The 26,748-nt window shown below is 28.0% G+C and overlaps 1 protein-coding gene across 2 annotated transcripts in view; it reads right to left on the bottom strand.

Annotated features, from left to right (window-relative positions):
- Positions 1-26,748, bottom strand: part of LOC129963975 (sodium- and chloride-dependent GABA transporter 2-like) — an 82,238-nt gene that overhangs the window by 29,171 nt on the left and 26,319 nt on the right. For both annotated transcript variants that reach the window (XM_056078614.1, XM_056078613.1), the window contains exons 2-4: positions 6,137-6,268; positions 2,361-2,604; positions 913-1,045 (exon numbers count right to left, since the gene is read on the bottom strand). In XM_056078614.1, coding sequence (XP_055934589.1) covers positions 913-1,045; positions 2,361-2,604; positions 6,137-6,268 — 509 coding nt within the window. The remainder of the gene's footprint in view (positions 1-912; positions 1,046-2,360; positions 2,605-6,136; positions 6,269-26,748) is intronic.

Genomic DNA, 26,748 nt, shown 5'->3' with positions numbered 1-26,748 from the left:
ATATGGCAATGTGTGCATACTTCTTTCAAAGAGAAGTTGCAGTGTTTCCACAAACATTTAAAAAAATTTTGTGTTACAGTTCAGAATTTTTTTTTAAACGACGAAATAAATTAGTTAAATTGATACTTTTAGATATTTTTGAACGTTCCAGATTACGACCATTTTAAGAATGCCTCAACGAAGCGGCTCACAACAGGTGGAAATTAAAGCATAGAAAGAGAATTCCTAATTAGAAGCTGAACTTCTACTAAGTTCGAAACAGAGAAATATCCCAAATTAAGAATTTAGTTTGATAAATATTTTTGATTTGATGCTTTGAAGAGATTCTCGAAATTTATCAGGAGATGCTGATCAAGCTGGGATAATGATAGCAATTTTAGAAGGATTTAGATACTGTTTGCAAGGACTGGCCCAAAAACAGGAATCTTGTTGTCAATTGACTCAGTTATGACTCAACTAAACGATACAGTTCAGAAAATGCATTAACTTTCCCAAATGGCTTTAAAGTGTGTTAAGGCATACTTTTATTCTTGATGATGATGCTAAAACAATGTCTTTGTTGCTTAATGGGCAATCTAGATCTGACTTCATTCAATACGGATTAAATAGCAAAGATACATGTTGTTCTCTTACTTAAATACAATTCAATCTCCCGCAATTAAATACCTATTATAGACAATATCCACAAAATTAGAGCAAGCTAAAAACTGAACAGTTTGATAGATTTTTCGTATTAAAAAATTATTTTTAAATTCAAATTTTAAGAATTTTTTTCTTTATAGAGATTAAAGTAATAACATTAAAATTACATATCTAATGAGAATTAGAACACCGACAGTATTTTGAGCAGATGGATATTGTTCTAGCCATGAAAAAGACTCAAAAATGCTAATGCTCAGTACAAGAACTTACCTTCCCTGTCCATTTGACGCCTTTCCAAATGCAAAAGTAGCAGATGACCCAAGCTAGGAACAAAGTCAAGGCCAATTCCCAGCGGATTACGCCAGGATTGTGAATGCCATCAGAGATCTGGAGCACTTTGCGTCTGCAAAAAAAAATGAAATGCATCAATAAATACACAAATTAAGAAGTCAATAACATATAACAGACTGGCATTTAGTGTAGGAACTGTCTTTAAAATTATTTACGATATTTTTAATTTTATGGCTTGTTTGATAGAATTAATTAATGACAATACGCAATTGATTTCATTTTACTTCAGAATGTCTGACCTCTAAATTCCATGTCCGTTGAAATCATTCAAATTATAAAGACAAAGAAGATGTCATTAGTTCAATATCAAAATAGTTATGAAAATGCTTATAAATATGAATATTATTTTATTTCATTTTGGTTATAAATATTACTTTTATCAATCGAACTACTCTTAATAGTGATTTTCATTATAAGAATATAATCTGCTTCTAAATAAGATATTTGATATTACTGATATATAAAGTTAATTAAAAATACTGGGGTACATAAAAAAATGTGTTTATTTATTTAAATGATAGAATGCCCATTTCTAGAAATTAATTTTTTCAACTGTTTTGTTTTTCTTTTTTAAATTTTGTTGAAAGATTATTTCGAGATAATACACTAAAATTGAACTTTAAGTGGAAAACCATTATCTAATTATTTAAAGATGCTGTGTCTCTTTGGCATTAATTTCATTTAACTTCTGTTATGACATATGAAGTTAGTCAATAAAAGAATTTTTAGCCTTTTGTCTGATAAAAAAGTTGATTTTTTTAAAGCTTAGATGGTTTGTCTTTATACTGTGCTATGCGTGTATGTTTTATTAGAACAATTAACAGATGGATTCTATTGTGCTTTAATATGTTTTCTGCACATATTAAAGCATTTCTAATACTTACTTAATAGTAAGAATTGAAAATTTCCTGTTTGATGTCATTTTATAACATTGACAAAAAATATATTTTTTAAATATTTTCTTTGTTATTTTTACTAATTCTTTATTTGCTACATTCTTTAATATTATGATGATATGTTTCTTCAACATTTTTTTTCTATAATTTTTCTCAAATATAACTAAACAAAATAAACTATCGCTTAGCTTCTAAATCTGTGGCTCGAACGAGTGACATTATGCAATCAATTTTTTCTTTCACCTCTCTTAAAACATTATTCAGATTTATATATTGCCTTGTCAGCACATAAGGTATCTGATAATGATTTCATAATCATATTTTTTGCCGAATTAAAAAAAAATCTATAGAGAGTTATCAAAATTTTGAAATAAAGCGTATTTTCTCATGTGTTTGTTATTACACATTCATAAATCTTCCCTATCATTGATATTAGCTTTACCAATTGTTCTGATTCTGTTTATTACTTACTCCCAGAACTCTACGGCTGCGTCCACCTTTGGGCTATCAGCTACTTCACTGGAAGTGAGATTGGAAAGTGTGATATTGAGCTCTTTCACTGTAAGACAAGACTCAGTGTTCCATTCGTTGTCGCATGTAGCCCACGGAAGGGTATGAGAAAAACTGTGATACAGGTACAGCAAACCCCAGCTGAGAACCACGATATAGTATACATTGAGGAAGAAGCAAATAACCGTCGTGCCATAGCCAATGCCTGAAAGAAAATACAGATTGCTTTAAAAAGGTGTGTCATATTTACAATATGTATTTATCTAATATTAAATGACTTAGGGAAGTACAGAAGAGGTGTCTGATTTGGATAATATATTTTTGAAACCGCTGCCTCATCTGATTAAATGCCCATTTGAATTGACTAGGAAAAATGAGTAATTGGAAGATTTATATCAAATATTAATATAAACAGCATATAGTTTCAATTTGATGTGTTAGTTGACATTTTTTTTCTTCAATTTTTTACAAGTTATTTTACGGATAACGTTATGCTGAAAGCCAAAAAATATGACAGCAAATCCTCTTTATCATTTCCGATTGAAACAAAATTAATTTATTCATCTGTTAATTATTATTTTTTGGAACCGCACACAACGATTTAATTAGTTAATACAACAACAAGTTACTGTATAGTTTAACTTTCCTTTCTTCGGTATGCTAAATATATTTTTAATTATTTTACAGGCACACAAAACTCATTGTCATTGATAAAATATTAAAAATTAATTCATTTGAATTTCTGGAGAACAACGAATTGAATGGCATTTTTTGTTGAAAAGCTTTGTTTAATCATTTAATAAAAACATAAATTTTTATTCAAAGGAAACAAGCTTTTTTTTGTAGCTTTATATAAAGAAATCAGTTAAATGTCTCTACCTTTTAATATTCAAATGCATAGATGTCAATTAAAAATAATAAAAAGTTCATTTTGTTTTATTCAAACTCATTTTCTTAATTTTAGGGAAGATATTTTATTTTACTATAAACGTAATTGTTTACGCTCACTTGTAGCCCCAACTCCCCCTGGGGTGGCGAAAGAAGAAACCCCTCAGTTCAGACTAAAGCAACTTTAGCTAAGCAACTTCGTCATTTAATAGATTGTACTAAAATGAACATTCGGGGTCTTAAAGTTCTAAATTACGAACAAAATAATTTATCAGAAATTTTAAGTAATATAATCCTTCAAAAACTTGACAAAGAGTCAAGAAAGCAATTTGAATTTATACTAAAAATCTCCGAAGTTCAACAGTTTGATTTCCCTATATCCTTTCTTGAAAGAAGTTCCATTTTGGAAAGTGTTTCGAGCTTACCAGCTGTAGCGAAAGCGACTTTTCCAATAAAAAAATGCAGCAGGAAACAAAAATGTAAATAATTCATATAAACAAAAATCTCTAGTTATAAAATGAAATAATAAAAGCAGTTATAAGCCATGTATTTATTGTAAAGGCATGCATGCATTTCTTGTATAAATGCATATCCTTTCAAAACATGAGCGTATCAAAAAGAAAGGAATTTGTTTCTATTCATTGAATCTGTAAACTTTGTCTTCGCATTCATAGCTGGACCCAGAGATAGTTGCTCCTCTACTAAGCAGGAGACGAAATTCTGAACTGAGGGGTATCCTCTTTTGCCACCCCAGGGGGAGTTGGCGCTGCAAGTGAGCGTAAACATCCCGCCACGCGTTGGAATTTTCCAACGCGTGGTGGGATGTTTACGCTCACTTGCAGCGCCAACGAAACCCCTCAGTTCTGACTGAGTACTCGTGCGAGCTGAACCCAGAGATAGTTGCTCCTCTACTAAGCAGGAGACGAAATACTCCGAATTACTACTCTTTTCATTTACCTCTTATTGAGCGAAGTTGTGATCCAATGTTACAATATTTTAATGGTTTATAATTTAATTAGGCATATCTTTGTTGAGTTTCAAAATAAACTGTTTAAAAAGCTACCGTCCACTACTTTTTTATTAAATTATAGACAGTAATTTTTATCTCATTTTGTTTCTTTGTTTATTTTTTCGAATTTTTGTTTTATTTTTTTATATATTCATGCCCTCTTTGATTAATAAGCATTTTATCTTAAGTTTAAGTTTATCTCAGAAATAAAATTGATTCTCCCAAACAAAGAATACTCCTCTATTATTTTTATGAAAACAATAATACTAGATGAAAACTTTGGTTCAATTTCCGTTAACGATCCATTTCACTTTAAATCTGCTAAATCGCATCCAATATGCACAAAAGAATTATCCTTAAAAATAAAAGTAAAAAAAAAAAAATGCATAAGATGATCGCGCTTTTTTAGTGAATTGGGACAGATTGGAAAATAACTATGTCACGGGTCCATTTCGGTGAGTGGAAAGATGTCCGTTTTTGATGCCCTTCTATATAGCTGGTTGTCGCAAGTAACAGATGCAAGGAAGAGATAAATGATTCCCTCCCTCTCCGGTGAAAGGAATGAGGAAGAACGAAATTTATAGCATGGGATGTGTGAATTAAAAGAATGACAATTGGGGGCATAGAGCACGAACGTCATGCTTATCTTTGGAAGTCGAATCACATGCGATATTACCCATCACAATTTCCCTCTAATTTAGGGTCAAGGATCTCCATCACATCAATCATTCGGTTTTTAAAATTAAGAAAGGAAAACTTAAAATTTCTTAATATGAAATATTTTACAAAATTTATTCCTATAAATTTTAAGAATGCCTAGATTTTTTTAATGTTTTTTCTGCATTAAAATCAAGAATTGCTATCATTTTTCGATTTTAAGGCGAGAATCACACACTGATATAATTTTTTATGGCTTTTGTTAGAAAAACATAAAGGATCCATAAATATTTTTTTATTTTTAATGAAGAAATTAAAGTGCTTTAAAACCAAACGATATAACTGCTCTTCTAGTATTGAATAAATAAAGAAAAGAAAAAAAGTTAATTACAAAATAATGTTTTTAAAATAATGTATAATCATATTATGTTACGAACAGCTAAGTAATTTAAGATATTTATCAAACGTTAATTGCAAAAATAAATACAACTACATTAAAAAAAAAAAACTTTCCTTTCTTAACATTAAAATTTATTGAATGTGGGATGAAAAGACTTCATTTCTCATTAATTAAGCTTGGTATATGCAGGAAAAGATAATTTGAATGGTTGATAAATGCGTGAAATGCTAACTCAGTATCATATCGTTACTGTTTCATAAATTTGCTTCGTTGTGTTTACGACTCATTCATAGTTAAACGAAGAATCCCTTGTCAACAGCATTGCAAAATGCGTTTTATTTTTAACGTCCATTATTTCATTGAAAGAAAATCATTTCTGTTTCTCCTTACTTCTTTCATTTATTTAGCTTTTTGTATTTCATTCTTTTTCATTCATTTTTCTTTTGTATTTTCATTTACTTACCTTAATAAAGTAGTTTTTTAAATATAATTAAATGGATTAAGAAAATTTAAAACTTTAATTAGATTTGTCATTTGAATTCTAACACATCAAATTAATTTTGGTAATATATTTTGACTTTAATAATAGCAAGAGGGCACTAAGTATGCAATTTTTCACAGGCAACAATTTAGTTATGAATAATATTTTCGAGTCACTACATTGAGATCTTTGTTACTTCTAGAATAAAAATTGCATAAGACAGCTCTCCACAGTCTAGTCTAGACATAACAAGTAGGTGTTTCTGCAGTGATAAACACAAAACGAATGAGATAATAATTTACCTTTAAAAATCGGGCAGATGTTCCATACTGTGATGCCTCCTTGACTGGTGAACTGCCCGAGCGCTATTTCCAGGATGAAAACTGGAGCACCGCCAGCAATCAGACAGATGAGGTACGGAATCAAAAAGGCACCTAGGAAAAAAATTCCAAGATCATATTTGGCACATCATAATAGTAGGACACAAGAATTTCTTGCAAAGTGCGCATCGTGCTTCGTGTAATGATTAATTACTCTTCGCCTGCGACGTTCTCAACAATTTAAAAATTCATTACCATTACTTCAACAATTTGTTTGGCAAATGTAAATTAAAAAGTAGTTAAAAGATATTATTAAAAATCTTCCCAAAACGATGAAAACACTTAATTCCATGGTTTAAGAGCTTGAAAGTTCAATACAAAGTGACTTTTAACACAGTGATTTCATAACTTCTTGTGAATGAATAAATAAATAAATAAATAGCAATTCGGCTGATTTAAGTGACAATTACAATAACATGTTAAACTCCACGCATATATTGCCTTCCTTTCCGTTTAGCCAGCGGTCATCACCGTCGTTCTCAATATTTAGATTAAATTTACATACAAGAAGTTTACCGTATTTTAAATAAACTTATTAAAACATTTTGATAAAGAAAATGCAGATGCATTTGTTGATTTATTAATAGAATGCAGTTCTTTGTTTTATATCGTATATTGTCAGTTACCAGCAATTGTCGCAGTTTGTACTGAAAATTTAACGTCAATCACCAGTGACTGACGCTGCCCGAACAAAAAGATCAGCGCCAATCACCGATGATTGATGTGGCAATTAAAATGTCAATTACCAAGGTTATTTAAACAAAATAGTTTTTCATACGACATGTTACGGAATAAAATGTCGAAACTACCTGAAATGGCAAATTATATCTCTACAGCTGAATATTTATTACATGGTTTCCTTCTTGATTAATAATTTCAGTAGTTTCTTATTTGTTTGTTACTTGTATTGTATAACTGATTTAATAAAACTTAATTTATAATAGTAAGATTACTATATACTTTTAATTTGCAGACTAGATTTGTCAAAAAATTTTTTCATGATATAAAACTTAAAATTAAAAAAAAATGTTAAAATGTGTTTCTGTTACAAAAAAAAGTTTCAATGCAGTAACTAACTAGATAGACTGAATCCTGAAGAAAAAGCAAACTTCATTTAAACGAGTTGGAATTATAAAAAAGAAAATTAAAAAAGAATGAGCTGCGAGCATAAAATATCCTTCGACATCTAAAATGAAAAAAATGTCTCATTATCTGAATGTCTGGTTGTGATAAAAAAGAATTAGGGAACTCTTTTTATAACACGAATTCTTATAATATCCTATTTAATTACATGAATATACAGAATTCTATTGCATTTGAATAGAGTCACTCACAAAAGAGAGCCGCTTTTATGTTCAGAAAATAAAAAATATATAATTTGTTTCCAACACAAACGCAAGAGTACAAGTATCAAATAAATAGGGAAAAGAGACTTGTAATATCTACTACATATTGATTTTTTTATTGAATACCTTTTTGATTTTTGATTAATTACTTTTTATTGATTAAATATATCAATTTTTTTTTTTGATATATTGAGAATCAACGCAAGTAATTCAATGAAAGCAAAAAAATAGTTAATTTTCGAAGTTCATTTGTAACATAGAAACCTTTCTTTATAAATCTTAATTTTCTGAGGAGAGCACATATGATGTAATCAGTATAATATATTCATTATACAATCTTTTTACACCCTTTATATTTCACTTTCTCAATCTGACTTTCCAAATTTCTTGTCCAAAATGACAAATCTTGTTTTAAAAAAATCAAATAATTTCTGATTTATATTCTTTGAAATTTATGGAAACATGCAAAATTAAATTAATGGGCTTTGTATTAGATATTAAGCTTAGCAACTGAATATACCTTTCATTGTGTCTTTGATGTGTTCCTGAATTCGGGAAGAAGTAAACAAACTATTTCCAAACAACTATGCTCTATGATATGAATTTTATGTTCTGGAGTCAATTCGAGCGTAGTTCCATTTTTTCCAACGTCTTCTTTAGAATTCTTCTTTAGTGACCAGAAATTAATGTTTTAATTGACAGGTACATTATGTAATGCTATTCTGTACCCGAAGTTACGTTTTAAAAAAACCTGCCGATTCTCTAAATATATTTTTTCGCAAAAAGCGAAACAAAAAATCAGTATATCGAATAATTCACCATTTTCAATTAGTAACCTGATAGTTGCACATACATACACGTAAAATATGTATATTATATTATATAAATGAGTTTTTTCAAATTGTCTTTTCTCTAATTTCGTGGAAGTAGCAAATCTGAGAGTTAAAGTTGGGCATAGAAGAAATAATTTAATTTCTTGGGAAATATGATATATTATTTTCCTACACCTGATAAAACAGTTCTCTTTTTTTGTTTAAAAAAACATGTTTGATATATATTTAATGTATAATTTAATTACTAAATTATATATTAAAATAACGGATTTGATTTTCAAGAAAAAATAATAATAATAAACTATATTATAGCGCCGAATATCTAATAAAAATCAGCATCCGAAAAGTAGCATTTTTTTTACCTGGCATTTAGCAAATGAATTATTGTGCGTAAGAAGTTCGCAATGGAAGATAAACAAATTTGCAAATACGTTTGATTTGTTATGTTATAGTATTATTCAATTGATTCAAAGAACTTTTTCTCCAGAAGAAAAAGTGAGGGATAATGCAACAGATTAAAATGATTGATTACATCAACTGGGTCAGTGATGCAGATTTTCAATGTGAAATGCGCTTCTGTGGTTCAACTTTAATAGTAAATTTAAAGTAAGATTTTGTGTTTTTATTTTGCAGAAAATTAGTTCAACATCGTAAATATTTTATTATATAAAAGAGGAACTATCAAGCATTTCATTTCTATAACCATATTTTCTTTCGTGGTCAAAGCAAGATGTTTCTAATGAAATAAGATTTTCCGTTTCATTTCATGGGACAAATACATAACAGTCATTGCTTCAAAGAATAATACTTGTATCTATACTGATAACAGAGCTTTTGTGTTGAAACCTATGAAGCACTAAACAAAAATCTACGCATCTATTGACTGCCCGTCTTTCGTTCTTGAGTCTTCCATCAGACTAGACGAAACAAGACACGTAAATATCTTTCAACGAAGATGAACTTTTGTTTGACAGTTTGTAGACAAAAGCATAAGAGAGTAGGAAAAGTAAGTCGAACGTTTTTATCTAGTTTTGTGTACATATTCTGGGAATAAATGATTATTTATTTACGGAAACCTTACAAAATATTTGTATAAATTTTTTTATAACAGTAGGCAAAATAACTTTAAAACTGACTGCATGCAAAATAAGTCGATAAAATTTTAAATAATAGATTGGATTTTTATAGGAAAGTGATTTACTAAAAATGAAAAAAAAAAAATCCGAATGAATCTTATAGTAATTTATTAAAATTTGTTCAGTAAAGAAATTTAAAGGATGATTCAAAGTTTAAAAGTTGTTAATGTCAGTATCTTAATGCAAAGAAAAATATGTAAATTACTGCCTTTTCATCAGAAAAATACGTATTAATCTTACCATATGGAGCTCCCGAGTTTGTGTGGTTTCTAAATTATTCGTTCGACTATTTTTAATAAAAACTAAATATACAATGTTGCTTACACTATACTATGTAATGTATTATATACAAGCCGCCAAATGACTTTTTTGAATGAATTATATACTTCCTAAAATAATAGTTAGGAATAATGAGTTAAACAGTTATAACAATATAGACGAAATGCAACAGATAATTATTTATGCCACTTTTAAACTGTTTTAGCACATTTAACCAGCTGTTGTTATTTATATTGCATTCATGTAAAAAAATTTTTTTTAATACTATAGCGTAGCAACGTAGGTAAATACCATTTGTATAAAATGCATTCCTTTAAATAATGTATTATAACTGACAAGGTCATGAAACATCAATATTCCTTTATCTAAATGTCAAAAGTTTAATCATTCAAGGACGAGGTTTAGAGGGCACGGACCTGTTGCTATGCCAGTTCTTATACAGTTCTTAGCCAGTTAATTATACATATAACTTTTTCCTAACTAAATTGTATTTTGGATAATACTCAGTATTTTCATATAATGAGTATTAAAATATTCCCAACACGAATATTTGTTGTTTTTCTATTAGTATAGAAAAATTACTAGTAACATGAGTAAAATTACTAGCAACATCTAGTATTTCTATAAGTTGCTATTAAAATAAAAATTTCAAGGGAAAAAAAGTAATATGTGTATAATTAAACATAGTTCTGATTCTTAATCTTAAATTTTCTTAATTTTCTTCTTATTGTATTTAAATTAATTCTTAATTCTTTTTTTACTTTTTTTTATTCTTCTTAAATTTTGCTATGTTCCTATTTCAGCTTGCCTTCAAAAATTTCCATGATATTATGATTGGCCAAAATATTTAAATATTCTAAACCGAAAATAGAAAAATAAAATTAAAACTTAATTTAAGATAGACAAGAAAGAAATATAATTCAATATATTTTCTAAAATACGAATCATATATTCAAAATTTAAACGGTTCCTCCCATAATTTTTGCTTATTTAATATATTAAAGAACTGGATTGAAGATCTCTGAGTTAAAAATTTCATGGCTGCCACTAAATTCATACATACAACCCATTTGAGGTGATTCGTATTGAGGAATTCGTATCTAAAGAAGTATTGAACAAAAAATAATAATAATTTATCATATATATAATAGATTGCTGAATTTGGATAACTCTTTTGCGAAATTTATTTGAAGAAGAAAATAAAAAAAAAAATCGCTGTAAAAATATTCTAAATTTTCTGTATTAATTTTATTAAAATCGTTAATATATAATATTCATAAGTTTTTAGTTGCGTAAATGCTATAGATAAAAACATTATCGTTTTGTTCATCATTTATAACTTGCAAAGTCGATCTTCCAGGGATTTTAAATTCTATCCTTATCTAGAAAAAAAACGGACATTTACAAAAAAAAAAGCATTTATAATGAATTATGAATGATTTAACCAATGTTTCAACGAAAAATAAATTATGCAGTATTTTAATAAAATTTTGCTAACTTTTCAAATTCTGAAAAGTTTTTGTCAAGAAATGTTATTTATATCAAGTTTTTGAATACCAATTATTTTTGAATAATATTTCCTAAATCCCGTGACCTTTTTATAACTAGGCAGATATTTTTAGTTGGACTTGCCAATTAGAAGAAAAAAACAACCACAGATCTTCATACTAAATAGCGTTGGTACTGTGAAATTAAAATAGTCTATGAATATGTTTTGCAATGGCAGGTAAGCGTTATATAATTGTGGAAAATTTTATTCGTAGGACATCACGTGTAAGCTTCTTCACATAATGCTGGCATTTTGCCAACAAGAGGGATTAAGAATTTGGCAGGTGTCCGGCATTAAAAAACGTGTACAGTGAGTGCAAAGCCAAGTGTTGAGCAGTTGACATTTCTTCACATGCAGGAACAAAAATACTTCTTTATTATCAGACCTCCAGCAACCCGTTCTTTTCTGAGATTAGATAGATACAATAAAAATAATTCATTATTATTATTATTAAGAGTTCTTTTTTTAGAAACGATCTTTATCAAATTGATTGTGTAATAGATCTTTATATCTTCTCATAAATTGTATGACAGTTTATCGGGGTATTTTTCGCAACAGGCGATCTCTGTTGTTCCACGTGAGATAGACCCCGCTGACCTCTGCCGTTGCACCCCAAACCTTTCAGTATCCTCCTCGAAGACTTCTTTTTCACCTACTTGAAGATGAAATCACCCGTTTTTATGAAAAAATAATCCGACGAAAGGTCAAGCTTGAAGTCTTGGAGGTCAACCTACTCAAATCTATCTGAGAACGAACTCATCCTACAACGAACATATTTATGAAAGATAACGGTGGAATGACACAAACATAAAAACAAGAATTTCTCAGAAAACGCATGGGTGAAAGGCAGCATTTCATCTTTAAAAAATATATAAAATGTTGCAATATAGTGTTATCAGCTGAAAGTGTAATGGAAGTTTTGTGTTATCCATTGAAAAGCGAAAAAAAAAATCTATCGCATCTATTTTCAGAAATTGAAATGAAATCCTATAAACAATTCATAAAAATGAAATTCTATCTGGATGTCAGAGCAATGTCCGAAAGAAATTCAGTCTTACTTGAAAACAAATTCATTTAGATTTAATCATTCATTTCAGAAAACTAAATAAGTGTAAAATACAATCGAATGATTAAAGTGTGAATAGCCAAGAACTGAACACATTAATTTCATATTTATTCACTCTATTAATTTAAGCTGTAATTTAATATTGTGCATAGATGAGAAGTTGAAATTTCAATTAATAATTTTAAATCACTCTTTTCAAGTTTAGAAAATTATTTATTATGCGCAGATTTGCTTGATTCTACTATTTTTACAAAAGTATAACGTTGGTTATGTCATTAAAATTAAGTACTGAAAATTGAAGTACATTATAATATTCGTTATAGAGATAGTTTTCGATTATATATAGGTTCCACTGATTATTTATTCAAATAGTCATTTCATTGAAAAGTGGTGGTTTTTGGCTGAGAATACAAAAATTTCTGCAAATGAAAAAATTCAGTATTACTTTTTCAAATGTATTTTAGTTAAAAAAAATTTCATAAATAATTACCGCATATTTTTCTTAACGTCAGCCATTTTATTCCTTAAAAATTGTAATTGTAACTTTGACAATAATACAGTAAATAATTACAGTCAAAATTTCTTTATTCCTTAATTATTTATTTAAATGATAATAGGTTGTAAAATAAAAATTCTCTTTTTATATTTTTATTTCCGTTTGTCACAAATTGAGATGACTAGAAACGGTTCTAGAGTTCATTTTGGAATCTAATGAATTTTTTATTCTATGCATATTGTATAACCACTTACTTTAATAGATTTTAACTACTGCATGTCATTTTTTATTTTACAAATATAGATTTCTATGCTTACATATATCCTCTTAATTGCCATTCATTTCTTTTATAAAAATCATAAAATCTTCAAAATTATTCAATGTACAAGCTATTAGTCCCGATTTTTTTTAAAAAATACATATTGAAAAAAGGCTCAAAAAATGTTTTCAAGATACGATTTTTTTTTTTTTTTTTGCTTTTTTGGTTGCGTTGACAACTTGCGTTTCGTCTTACTCTCTTCGTAACAGCATTTGGAAAACATGTGCAAGAGCTCTCTTGATACTAAAATTCAATTTCTCCTATCACATCCTCCAAAGAACGATAAGCGTGTCTCTGAAAAATTCGCAAGTCAACAGCCTAGAGGCACCGCGGTGCGAATTCTTCAGATTGCGAACGGAATATGTTATTAGCTGACTCCAAACAGAAAATGTTCCTAACTTAGCTAGTCCCCTTTTAAAAGAAGTGCTTAGGAGAAACATTTTAGATAAAATACACTTCAAAAATCTGTTTACTGGAAGAGACATTAGAGCACTGCTGGATATTTCAAGATTTCAATACGTTATAGAACAAAATTGAGCGAATTTATGAGAGAATAAAATTATATCGTTTTAAAACATATATATTATAACCATTTTTTAAAAATTCTTTACAAAATTTAATTTGTAATCTATATTAGTGGAACGATACGGTAATAAAAGGCTGCTATTTTCATTAGCTATCTCATTAATTTATGGAGTTATTTCAAATAATTAGAGTTATTTGACATATAATTCCAATTATTATCATAAATTAACTAATTATGATATTAACAATAAATGATTAAACGTTGAGAAATTTTATCTTTGAGTGATGAAATAATAAAATTCAACATAAAATATAAATAGGAATTTAAAATTACTTTTTTTGCTTTTAGAAACTATGGTATATATGCATTCATTAATATATAATGTTCGTTAATATGATTATTATTATAGTAAGGGCACTTTGACATATGAGAAAGTTTCAAGTCGAACGCAATTAATTTTTGTTAGCTCAACTATTAAAAATGATATTAGGAATGGATTGACATTTTTTTTTTAATTTCACACCTATGTAATTGTTTGTCACATTTATAAGCTCAATTTATGTTGGTGAATTCCTTAGCTATAAGTCAAATTGTAGAACACAGAAACAAAGAAATGCAGATAACATACATTGATCTTTATTATTAATAAAATTCATTTAATTTGTTTAAACTTTTGCATTTAAATGCCACTAATATCACATATAAAAAATTACTTGATTTTGTTTTTTTATTTTATGTTTCTACAATTTGGCACGATGTGTCTCATATACATCCATTAACAAAAAAATTCTACATCATCAACTGAACTTTGCATTCTGCTACAATTATAACCACGGGATGTAGAAGGCAACCAAATTAATTTTTCACCACACCGTTCAGTAAAACATTTTTTACCTTAGTTAAGATAATAAATATCTAATGATGGTTTTAAGATAAAATGACTGCAGAGCTTCTACTTTAAATCCTCAGTTACACTTCAGAACAATTCTTAACATTACATAAACGATTACGATAACTATCAGTTTCGATTCTGAAACATAAACATGAGATTCTCCTATTATGTAATAAGCATTTTATCTTCAGCTTGCAGCTGTCTTTACTAGACACTATACTTTGCGAAAGTCAAGGTGAAATATCCAATTAGTAAATCGCATAAATAATTTTCGTTGAGATATAAATAGAGTTTCACACCACGGTGAAGATAAAGAGAAAAGATGCAGGAAGTAGGTTCCACTTCTCACAAATAGAAAACGAAGTAAGATATTGTTATAAGAATACTCTCTATACTTTCTGGAAGAGATAAGCTCGGCACATTAACCCCTTTTCCAGAATATCGCAGGGTGGTGTGAATAAGCGGAAGCAAGAATAGTGTCCGGAGTAGATCTTAAACTATTTACCGATATTTGAAACGGGTTAATGGCATCAATATCAAAAGTGCTAAGGAAGTGCAGCAATATTTATAAAACCCAAATTCAAAACATTAATGAACAAAAAAGGGTCTCAGATCTGCGATCGTAAATCATAATTTTGCGCAGTAGAGATATGAATTAATCTTCTTGCTGTCTTTGGCTTTAAATTAATTAAATATTTAATATAATAATATATATATAATAAGTAAGTGTAATATAATATATATATATTCATCTAACTTTTCAAAAAATAAATACGTAAAATACGTCATGTAACCCCATTGTTCGGTTAAAAATGATGAACTAATCGACCATGGAATGGTAATACAGCTTTTAACAAAAAGTTTTGTCTGTACACAATTCTTATTATATTTCTACATAAATTAGATAATGACGTTTAGTTGAATTAAATCAAAATCGATTTAATTCATCTAAATGTTCCCAACTATTTTAATTCAACAAAATGCTCATAATAACTCCCATTTTATTAATAACCTAATTTTTTAAAATTATTATTATGCATCAGGCCATCAGCTGGATACGAATTGAGTTTATTTTCAATTAAATCTCATACAAAACTTGTCATTTTATTGAAGTTGTGCTATTTTAATAATTTTACTCTGTTCTTTTCAATGCTAGTATCAGGCATCATAATAAAGTATGAGTATGGGCCATTCTATTCCCATGATATGTCAATGATATCAAAAATGTAATGGTTTGGTTCATCTAATTTCTAAACTCCGCGTAATCTAATTCTCCGTTATTATTATTATTCAAAGAAACTATGTAGATATTCAACAGAATTTTTCTTCCTTATTTTTAATCAAAGGAAAAAAGCCAAGCAATTAGATGAAACAATGAAAACGATTTGAATTTCAAAGCAACAGTGAAATATATTGTCAAAAATTATGTAAGGAATATTTTCCGAAAATTTCCAAGATTCAGAAGAAATTTTCAGGGTAGCTAAAATGGAATTATTAAAATGGAATCCATTAAATGGAATCTTAAATGGCATTACTGAAATCTCAAAATGGTATAAAAATAAGTTTTGCGCAACAAAATTAGTGCTATTTCAAAATATAAGAAAATTTCCTTAATTTTTAAATTAATTAAAATTTTAAAAACTTCTTGCGATGATGGTACATTTTCAACATTTTCTTGGTATATTTTCAACTTCCAAAGTAATTCCGATTTTAATTGAATCGACAAACCATAAACGCCTTTTTTTTTGTGTGATTTTGTTTAATTTCAGTGCTTTTGTTCTCACGAAATGAATTTATAAATTTAAGTTTAACAGGCTTGCAAAAAAATTCCAGCTATCTTACTAGGAAATCCATTTCCGTTACAAGAGCAAAACTGAAATATAATGAAACATTCTATCTTAGACAGACAGACTTAAAAAAAAATCCGCCATGTGTGTCGATTTCGATTTATAAATGGAAACCGAAAGCAATATATTTAATATGTAGGAAGCTAATTTTCGCTTCCCTTAAATGCTTAATAGCGGTTGAAATATAAACAGCTCGAAGTTGAAACAAGTAAGAATTATTACAGCCTATAAGTAATATAAATCGTAGTTAAATTTTCACAATGGCTCAAGTAAATTGAAGTGTAATTGGTTCCATCCGTAACTGTGCGTAATTGGTCCATGAAAATTTCAAAACATAACTCAGTATAATTTAAAATCAAGTATTGACGTATGTTCCAGTACAATTATTATCAGGAATTAAAAGACACGACCTTGAAATGTATTCATCACGTAGAAGACATCTAAATGTGATAATAATGTAACATATATTAGAAACAATTGTCGAATACTTTGAATGATGACCTTGTCTTTAGCGGCAAGTCTTTGATCATATATGCCCTTCGTACCTAATAAAACTATATTAGAATTTTAATAAGACACATTACCCATACGCCATTGCTCCACAGAGTATGCAGGTAAATATCAAAAATTATACCAAAATATATTACATAAGATATTGTTCCTTTGTAGCTAAAGCAAGATTTAATAACCCACCAAATTTCGTAATATCACGCCCTTTTGCAGATAGCAAATTTAAGCATTTCACTAATTAATATAAAATGTAATTAAGTTGAAGTCTACATGAATGTAAATAATTACTAAGTTTTTGTAATCTAAGATATACTTTAATAAAATGCATTAGGAAATTAGAAAAACAGCACAAAGTTAAATAAAATATCTATAAACTATTCTAAAGACTAGAATTAATAAATCTTAATACCTTTATAAGTTTCAATTATTTAAATTAACATACATTTAAATCAACATTTATTTTCATTATAATTAAATGATTAAAAGAGAGAGCGCAAGCGTTACCTTTCGGCTTCTGGCACAGTACGAAAGGGAAGGACGATTGTTGTACTTAGGATTTTCAATTTTCTACTAAACACTTTTGAGCAATTCAAAACTTCGACTTTGAAGGAGTTATTTTTAACCCTAATTTAAAGGGATTTAATGTAATTAATTTAATTTAATTAATTTAATTAAATTTAATTTAAACCCTAATTTAATTACAAAACTTTCTTCAACCAACTCTGGTATCTATATATATATATATATATATATATATAAATGTGTGTGTGTGCATAAAATTAGATGGATTAAAAATTAGAAGTGAGACGAGTCATTCAACATTTTTCATGCGCATGAATTTTAACCCCAAACATATGTTGTTTTCATACATTTAACCGATTTCACCGATGTGACAAATGTTATTGCTGACCTATAATCATACTTTCATGGGTAGAAAACATAGAAACTTTTATTGTTCCAACATATGCCGAAGCTTAAGTTTTAAAAAAGTCAGCAGTTTATTAATAGCTAGTGAAGGCGTCGAGTAATTTTAACTAAAAATAACTAACAAAAGTTCTAGCTATTTTCCTTTTTATTCTTTATACTTTGAGAAGACCTTTATAGATGACCTTACCTTAGAAGAAAGAATAATTTATAAGAAAATAAATTATGCATAATTTTTGTAGTTTTAAGCTTTAAAAAAGTTCTTACAAAAGCTCTTCCAGACTGCATTTATAATAGAGATCTATTTCTTTAAAAAATTTCTAAAGGAAAATTAGTTAATAAGATCTTGATTGTTCTGCTAAAGCTGAAGTAAACTTGTTATTATATGGGTATCTTCAAAATCTTAATTTTCAAAATACTAATTTCTAATAAAGAATTTAAGATAAGTCGTTTTAAAGTTTTCTTCTTATTCTATATTGTACTGGAAAATAAACTCAAAAAAGCGCTGAGAGACAGGAAAAATTTAAATATCATGAAAATCAACTTAAAGTTGCGGTGTTAACGCTTAAAGAAATTTAAATAAAATAGTTTCGTGCCAGCGAATGATGAAAATAACATTCTTCGCGAGAAAAGATTACCAAAGACAGCCAAGTAGAATTGCAGATTCATGAAATTGCGGTTGTAGCTTTCTAAACATAGTAATAGGAAAAATTTTGTTTTTACTTCCATCATTGGCAAACAAATCTGTATATTATAAATTTTAATGCAAAGCTCTGTCGATCAAGTTTAAAAAATTTCCTTAAAAATATACAGTATTCAAAATATTCATTTAGCTTTCAAAAAGGATAGCAAGAAACAGAATGTAGTATTTTCTATTAATTTTTTTTCCAGAAGCTGTGCATTTGAAATGCATTTTTTTAACGGAATCGTTTTGACACAACTTATAGTAAATTTTTTAGTGATATAATTTTAAAAGACACTTTCGATTCTATAAATTTTAAATCCAATAACATATTTTGACTTTTCCAAGTTCTAACGTATGGCAATTAGTATTATTTGTATTTAATTATCATACCTTTTTTTAAAAAACAAATATGGAAATTAGCGTCAGGATCGCAATAGTTTTGCTTCTTAAAATCTAGCGTAAGTAAGAGAAGAGCAAATAAACTCGTTTCATATTAAAGATTTACGAAAGTTTATAAACTAAAATAATAATTAAGATGGATAGTTATCATTAAATCTGATGCTAATTTATTTGCGTTTAATTTAGAAAGAACTATTTCATTTTTTTTTTCTGTATGAAGCCAACGTAGAAAATATTCGGATAAGTGTTTTTGTATGAATTTTTCATCTTGACATAAGAGTTGAATGTTTTTTTTTCGAACGAATGTAGAACAATCATGTAATTTATGGGTGGTCTCCTGGTATTCCTTGCATGCTTCGAAATGATGATTGTATTCGAAATGATTCGTATGATTTCGAAAACATATGTAGAGAAATATGTTTATGAAATTAATTCATATTGACGAGCATAGTGAAAACGCATCTTTAGAGTCCATTATACACTTTCCAAAAATGACGTATGATGTAACAAGACAATGTAAGAATGTACTGCTTAGACGAACTTTCAGTTATATTATCATGTTGCGACATAGCTTCGAATCAATAATCCATTATTTTTTAAGCTATTTGATATTAATAATTATTTCATAGAAGTTTCGGTCACGGATTGATGAGAGTTTTGACATGTTAAACATTTAAATCGGAATGTAACGAAAATCGGGCTCTTAAAATGGATAAATAGACAAAAAAATTACTCTAAAAGTATTTATTAGAAGATCTATTCAGTCTTCAGTATAGAAACAACATTCTATTTTTCGAAAATCGAAAAATAGAATGCAATTACAATACAATTAACAATTAAATTTTCAAATTTGTCTGATACTCAATAAAACAGAATTTTAAAAAAATTGAGCGGACTGATGTGAAATAATATTCATTTAAACTAATTCATTCATTTGAAAAAATATCTCATTATTAATAAGAAAATATTATTTTTTATGTATTTGCCCAATGAAATAAAATTTTCTTCTTATATAAAAATTAAAACTGTTCAAATAAAAATGAATAAGAAACCTGGAATTATCTAAAATTGCATTGCGTTAGATTTAATTTATTTCTAAATTCAATTTTTATGCGAAAGTCGATACATTAATTCTTCAATATATCACAACCTTTGAAGCCATAAAATTTATGATAGTCCCAAATGTCAATGCAAAAAGATAAATCATGCTTCAAACATCACCTTTTAAGCTTATAATTAGATAAACTGGAACAAACAAGATACAATTAGCAAAATTAAGTACGACTAATAAAACAATGCAAAGATTCTTCCTTGTGTTTTATGATTCAACACCAAGAACAGAAATGAAATTTGGTTCAATTAAAACCGCTTTGCTAGAACATTAATATCTATCCGAAATTCCATAAATCACAAACTGATCTTTTTTGTAATCCATAAATAATTCGAAGACTAATAACTAGTCGATATCTTTTTCAACTATTATAATAGTTTAACTGTAATTCCTATATTCACATGACAATTAAGTAAGATGATAAGAACTTTTCAATATTATGCTGTCAAAAACTGGCATACAATTTTTGAAAAAGAACGAAATCATACGTTTAAAAAAAAGGGAAAAAAATCATTGATTTTATTTTTCACAATTAACATATGTGTCCACATTCAACAAAATTAGGAACACTGAGTATTAGACATTCTAAAAATAGTTCTTGGAACTTTCCCTAAAGAAGTTCACGTTTCTAGAAGCATTACTTGGCAAAACATAAAACTTTACACACTCCTAAAAGAAACTCCTTAAACCCAAATCCAATCAGACGGAAAGGAAATGAAGGGGCAAATTAGCTTATAACTCATAAAAAATAAAATATGGAACAAATTCATGGCCTAAAACCCCACTCAAACAATCGCACTTAATTGAAGTTCATTTGAGCCTTAAATGCTTGCTTTCGTCATTTTCTTAACCTTTCAAAATAATTCACGCTCCAGCTAGACTTGTTTCCGCAAAGTTTGCAGGGTTCAAAATAGTTCTTGGCGCTATGACAAATAATAGAGACACCTTATTTCAGGCCTTGGGACGCCACCCCAAGCCGTCAAGGACAGGTGTTTGTGCGACATCACCTGTCCTATGTCTCGCAAACAAATAAAAGAGGAATGTTTACTACGGAGGCCGAGTGCCTTAACTGATTGCGTGTACCCGCGAAATGTTCCGAAACCCCAAACTGGCAGGTGTCCCATAGGTTACGAAGCTGTTACAGAAAATGTGACATCAGAATGAGGGAGATACCAAAAATAGTCAAACACTTACGTTACTCTGAACAAATACCCGTAAAAGTGACAAGAGCACTTTCTGTTCAAGAGAAGAAGAATTGCAGTTGACAGAAAGCTATTAAGCACAAGGTGTACCAGTAATTGTCACCTTGTTTCATTGAATGCAATCTATGGCGGGCACTGGTACAATTATCTATAAATGATGGACCAAGGAAAAATTGGTTGCTGCCTTGACTTATAGCTTGACTTACGACGTGATATCGCAATAAATGTCTCTGTCTCACTAATGAGGATTTCACTACACTTCGCTTTACTATCTACCATATATATATAAGTGATCTAGTACTGAATGTCTTTTTCTAGTTCTGATACCATAAAAATGCACATTACTAGCGACTTGTCAAAAATAATAATTAGATAAATTAATCAGCAAACGCTTAGTCGATGTCTTAAGAAACCTAAAATACAGCAAATCAAATCATCAACCATGATCAAATAATAATCATCGCTAAATGTTTTCATGCCGTACAAATTATCTCTGCTGTATACTGTGTCGTTAAAATATTAAATTCTATAAATGACAAATTTGTTAAGGAAATATAAAATGTGTCACTTTTCAGTTGAAATAATAGGTATACGCTCTCTTGCAAGGATCAACGATAAGACTTTTAAAGAAAATCTTAAATGTCAATGAATTTAAAATTTGATCTTATTTTAAATTTTCTATTTTGTGAAAATTCTGTTACATGTAGTTTGTAAAAAAAAAAGACCTGGTTGATCCTGTAGCTCACCTGTGCACGAGAGAAATTTCAAAATACATTTTTATGTATTTTTGTTTTGGTAGACGCCTAAATATTAAATAAGCAATGAATACAAAAAATACCTTCTATCTCGATGGCTTAAAAATTTGATATTTCTCTAAAAATGGTTATACCTTCAATAGTCGTTTATTTTTCTATCTTTACATATGTGTTAGCATTTTTTAAAGCATATAGTAAATATATAAAAATAGAAATCAAACTGGGATATGGAAAAAAGAGAATGTTCAAAGAACGTTCCATTATATATTAATTTAAAAAGCGTGCTTTTTAAATTAATGGAAATCAGTTTCTAATTTACAACATACTAGAATAGTTAACTAGTTACTGTTCCAATAACTAGTTACGTTATATTCCATTTGACAGCTCCTTTAAAAATCATGATTTTTTTAATATTGCATTTGTTTGAAATTTATTATTTGCCCTTTATCATAATAAATAAAAAGTTTTATTTGGGAGTAAGGAAACCATTAGCTAATAATTATGGTTAATTTTTCAAGAAATTACTACTTTAGTCATTGTTTTCCATGACACATATATTAAATAAATAGATATATTTTCACGAACCTAGTAAAGTAAAAAATTAAACTATATATACAAATTTATATAAAAATATAAAAAAAATAATTAATTTCTAATTTTAATTTAATCAATATATTAACATATTGATTAAGTCAAAAAAAAACCTTGAATCGGCCAATTTCTGAAAGAGAGATGCTTCAGAATGTACACTGACTACGAATGCAAAAAAATATAATGTGTCTCTGAAAAAATTCTGATTATCAGTTTTAAAAAAAGGCAAGTTTTGCCTAAAATTCCTTATTCAAAAGATTAAAGCCTTTTTTAAAAAATCCTATAAATGAAAGAATCACTAGTTTATCATGCAAAATATCAGTTACTTCTAGTTTCTTTGTTCCTTGTGGTATCGAGCTATTCCGATAACTATAAGGAATTTATATGCTGTGAAAATATTTTCAAATACTATTTGGTGTAGCTTTTACTATCCCTTTCTTGATATCTGCGTTTATCCCCTTAATATTTAAATTTTTTTACCATTTTCTTTGATTTTTAATGTTTAAATTTTTACTGGATTCTAATGGTTTTTAGGCGTCAAAAATTTGATTGCACAATTTTCTACCAAGTAGAAAATGGTACAGTTTTTTCAGAATAAACATACTTTGGGAAATGGTTATTCTGAAAAATACGTTTCCGCCTAAATCTGATGGAGAATTTGCAATTAAGGCCAGCAGCATCAAATATGGATGTGATATCATATCTTGTAAAATTAAAGTTGAAAAACAGATATATAAATGTTGGGTTAATCAATAATTTTGCATTTCATATTCATAAATGAAGAACGTTTTCTTTTCAAAATCAGAATAGAGCAATGGTAATACATGAGAAATGGCATTTTACAAAAGCAAAATGCAAAGTAATGTACAAATAAACAAAAAAGGAAAAAAAAGTAGTTATTTTTTATATTTCACCTACCAAAAATATTTACTTAGATCCCAAAAATTTCATAATTCCATTATTTTCAAACACTTCGAATGCAATAATGTATTTGGGAAGTTTAATTTGAATAGATTTCTTGTTTGCTTTGAATAATGCCAAAAGTTGTGTAATTCTCAAAAAACTCCAATCAGTACCATTTAAAAAAAATAACAGATAACAAATAATTGATCTTAAAGAATATAGAATTAAATTTTATTTTTAATGTTCTTTTAAATAGTTATATCATAAAAGGAGTAAAATCGTAATTACTTTTTTGTTGGAAATCGAGTTATCGTTTTAATTTATAAACCATGGCATTTTATTTTTAAAGAATAATTATAATAAATATACAAAAACCAACTTAATCTGCAATACATTATGTTTGAAAAAACATTTTTCTCCCGCATAAGTATATTATTTTCATAGCAAACAAAATTAATTTTATAATTAAAATAATTAATCATCAATAATAAACTGTACATAAAATATTACTTTTATTTCGCTAAAAATTTGCTTCATATTAATAAATCTTCATTCTTTTTTTTAAAAAATAGCTAGAAAATCTCAAAGAATGGATTTTTTTTTTTTTTTTTAAAAAAAAAGGTCAAAAACGCAATTATGATTGGGTGGCAATTAATTTTATACCCTGAAATAGAATTCCAAAAAAAAAAAATCAATAACATTATTGACTTTTAGTCAAGAAATTAATAGAAGTTTTGAAGTTTATATTCCAGAAATCGAGGAAACAATGTATTTTCAAAAAGCATGTAAATTGCTAAATTGAGTCCTTTTTATTTTGTAATGATCAAAAAGGTTCATTCTCACATGGGATCTAACTGCGTTTTAAATCGAATAACAACGCCAATGTCGAGAAATCCCGAGAAACCTAAAAAATTAAGTGTGTATGTTGCTACAGACTTTAAAAAATAAACATATTAGTGAAGAAACTTCATTTGATAATTGTGAAGCGACGAGAGCACGACCATCCACTTGAACATCTCTTTCAACAACTTGCTAATAAATTAAAATATCTCAGGCTATTGACAGTTTGGGTTAAACGTCTTGAAGCTTCTGTTTATTTTAGTTTCTTTCGTATTCTCGAACACAAACAAAGCCTCTCTGAAATTTTATAGCTGCGCTGAACTTGGCATTGGCATAACCCTTGTGGGTGGAAAAGGTTAGAAACGAGTAAGACAAGTCAAGGCATAATAACTTCTGCCAAAGATGTCAATGCTCCTTTATTAAACTTCTACCACAAAGTTTCATTTAGCTAAAACCATAAGACTCAGGAAAACGAAATTATACATGTATAGCATTTATTAGTAGATATTACTTATTTTGTCGTATTTTGCGAAATGACCAATTAAGTATATCAATACAGAATTTCAATATAGATTCTAAAGGTTGTATCAGCTGGTTGAACCTGAATAGTATAAACACACCATACACATCTTTTAAAGTTTTTTTTTATGAAGAAGGTATTTTGAGGCCCTTTCATTTTTTTTTTCTTTATCATAATAGTAAATGATATACCATACATTACATTCCCACTAATATACACTTTAAAGCGTTGATGCAGAGAAATTTAATATACATTATTAAATAAAAGCATTTACGCCAATTATTAATTTATTTTAAAAAGTGTAGAATTAATAACGTCATGCATTCACACTAAGTTACAACATCTAAATGCTTTCTTCTGTGAAAAGCGGTATTGTTTTCTTTCAAAAATCATAACATAAATAGTTTGCTTTTTCTATCATCATTGCTCTGTCAAAATGTTATGCGCCAAACTTGCTAAAACTTTTACAAATGCAAAGTATTTGTTTAGGTTATTTTTATCTGCTATCAAATTATTGTATGTGATAGTGGCATATTGTCACAAAATGCCATATATTTCTAGTGGTTCCATCTACTATATCAAAAATCTTTATACTTTGCTGTTTGCGGGTTTTTTTTTATCGAAACAATTTTGGTATAAAAGCGATGATATAATTGTTTGATTTTGAAACCAAGAATATTAACAAAATATTTAAAAGAAACGAATGATACTTTTATCAGAAAACAGAGATCGTGCTTTGAAAAAACTTAAACATAAAACTTGAGCTCTAAAATAATGCATATTGCTCATCACCTTTAACTTATAATATGGAAAAATATTATTGATAATATTAATGAAAGTAAGAAATTAAAAATGGAATAGTACATTCAAATTGAAGTCACAGAGCATCAACCGCTGCCTGCATTCTTCTTTCCTAATATAATTTTTTTTTTAAATCTTTTTGAAAGTGCAACAGTCTTATTCGATTAAAAATTTTTTTAATGTTAATCACATCCTATAATGGTATTTATGATATGAAAATGGGTTGCTATTCACATGTCTTTAGATCAAATGGAAATTAAAGCATTGAATGCTAGAAAAATGAGCTCTTGAAGTTTGAGATTGAACTTAAAATCGCTTAGAGCGTATAGAAAAATACATAAGGAAAACAAGAGAAAAAGTGCCTTAGTGTTACAGTTTATCGTTCTAGACAGGGAAAATCATAAATTGGCACTCTTCCAATCTTCTCTTGCTCTCTCTCTCTCTCTCTCTTTCTCCTCCCCCATTCTATTTTCTACAGACTTTTTGGTGAAAAATAACTGCTTACAACTTATTATTGAGGGGTTATTTAGTTTCTTTATTTCTCGTGTTACAAATCAGTTATTGAGATAAATACTATTTGCTTCCTAAATAAACTTCCTTTGGGATTCAATATTAGATCAATATTTCGGAATTTTCTAAGAAAACTCTTACAAAATCAATTAAATTTGCTTTGTTATATAATTTTAAATTTAAAAAAAAATAACATCTGGGTTGGATTTTAAAATTTCGATTCAATAATAAAAAGATTCAATCATCCGGAAGGAATGTATCTCGACTCCTAAGAAATATCTACCCAATATTGCTTGCTTTTTAATGTACATCCGTCATCGCCAATATAAGAGTTTAAAACATTTAGTAATGAATAATCTTAAATTCACATTACGAACACACACATATTAGATTATATTCATGCATCTCCATAAATATACATATTGTATATTCATGTATGTTAAAATTCATTGTATCTTTGATTAATACGGGAATAGAATCTTTATTAATAAAAT

This window comes from Argiope bruennichi, chromosome 3 (genome assembly GCF_947563725.1).
Source record: "Argiope bruennichi chromosome 3, qqArgBrue1.1, whole genome shotgun sequence".
Taxonomy (NCBI): Eukaryota; Metazoa; Arthropoda; class Arachnida; order Araneae; family Araneidae; genus Argiope; species Argiope bruennichi.
This window is presented reverse-complemented; position numbering and strand designations above follow the sequence as displayed.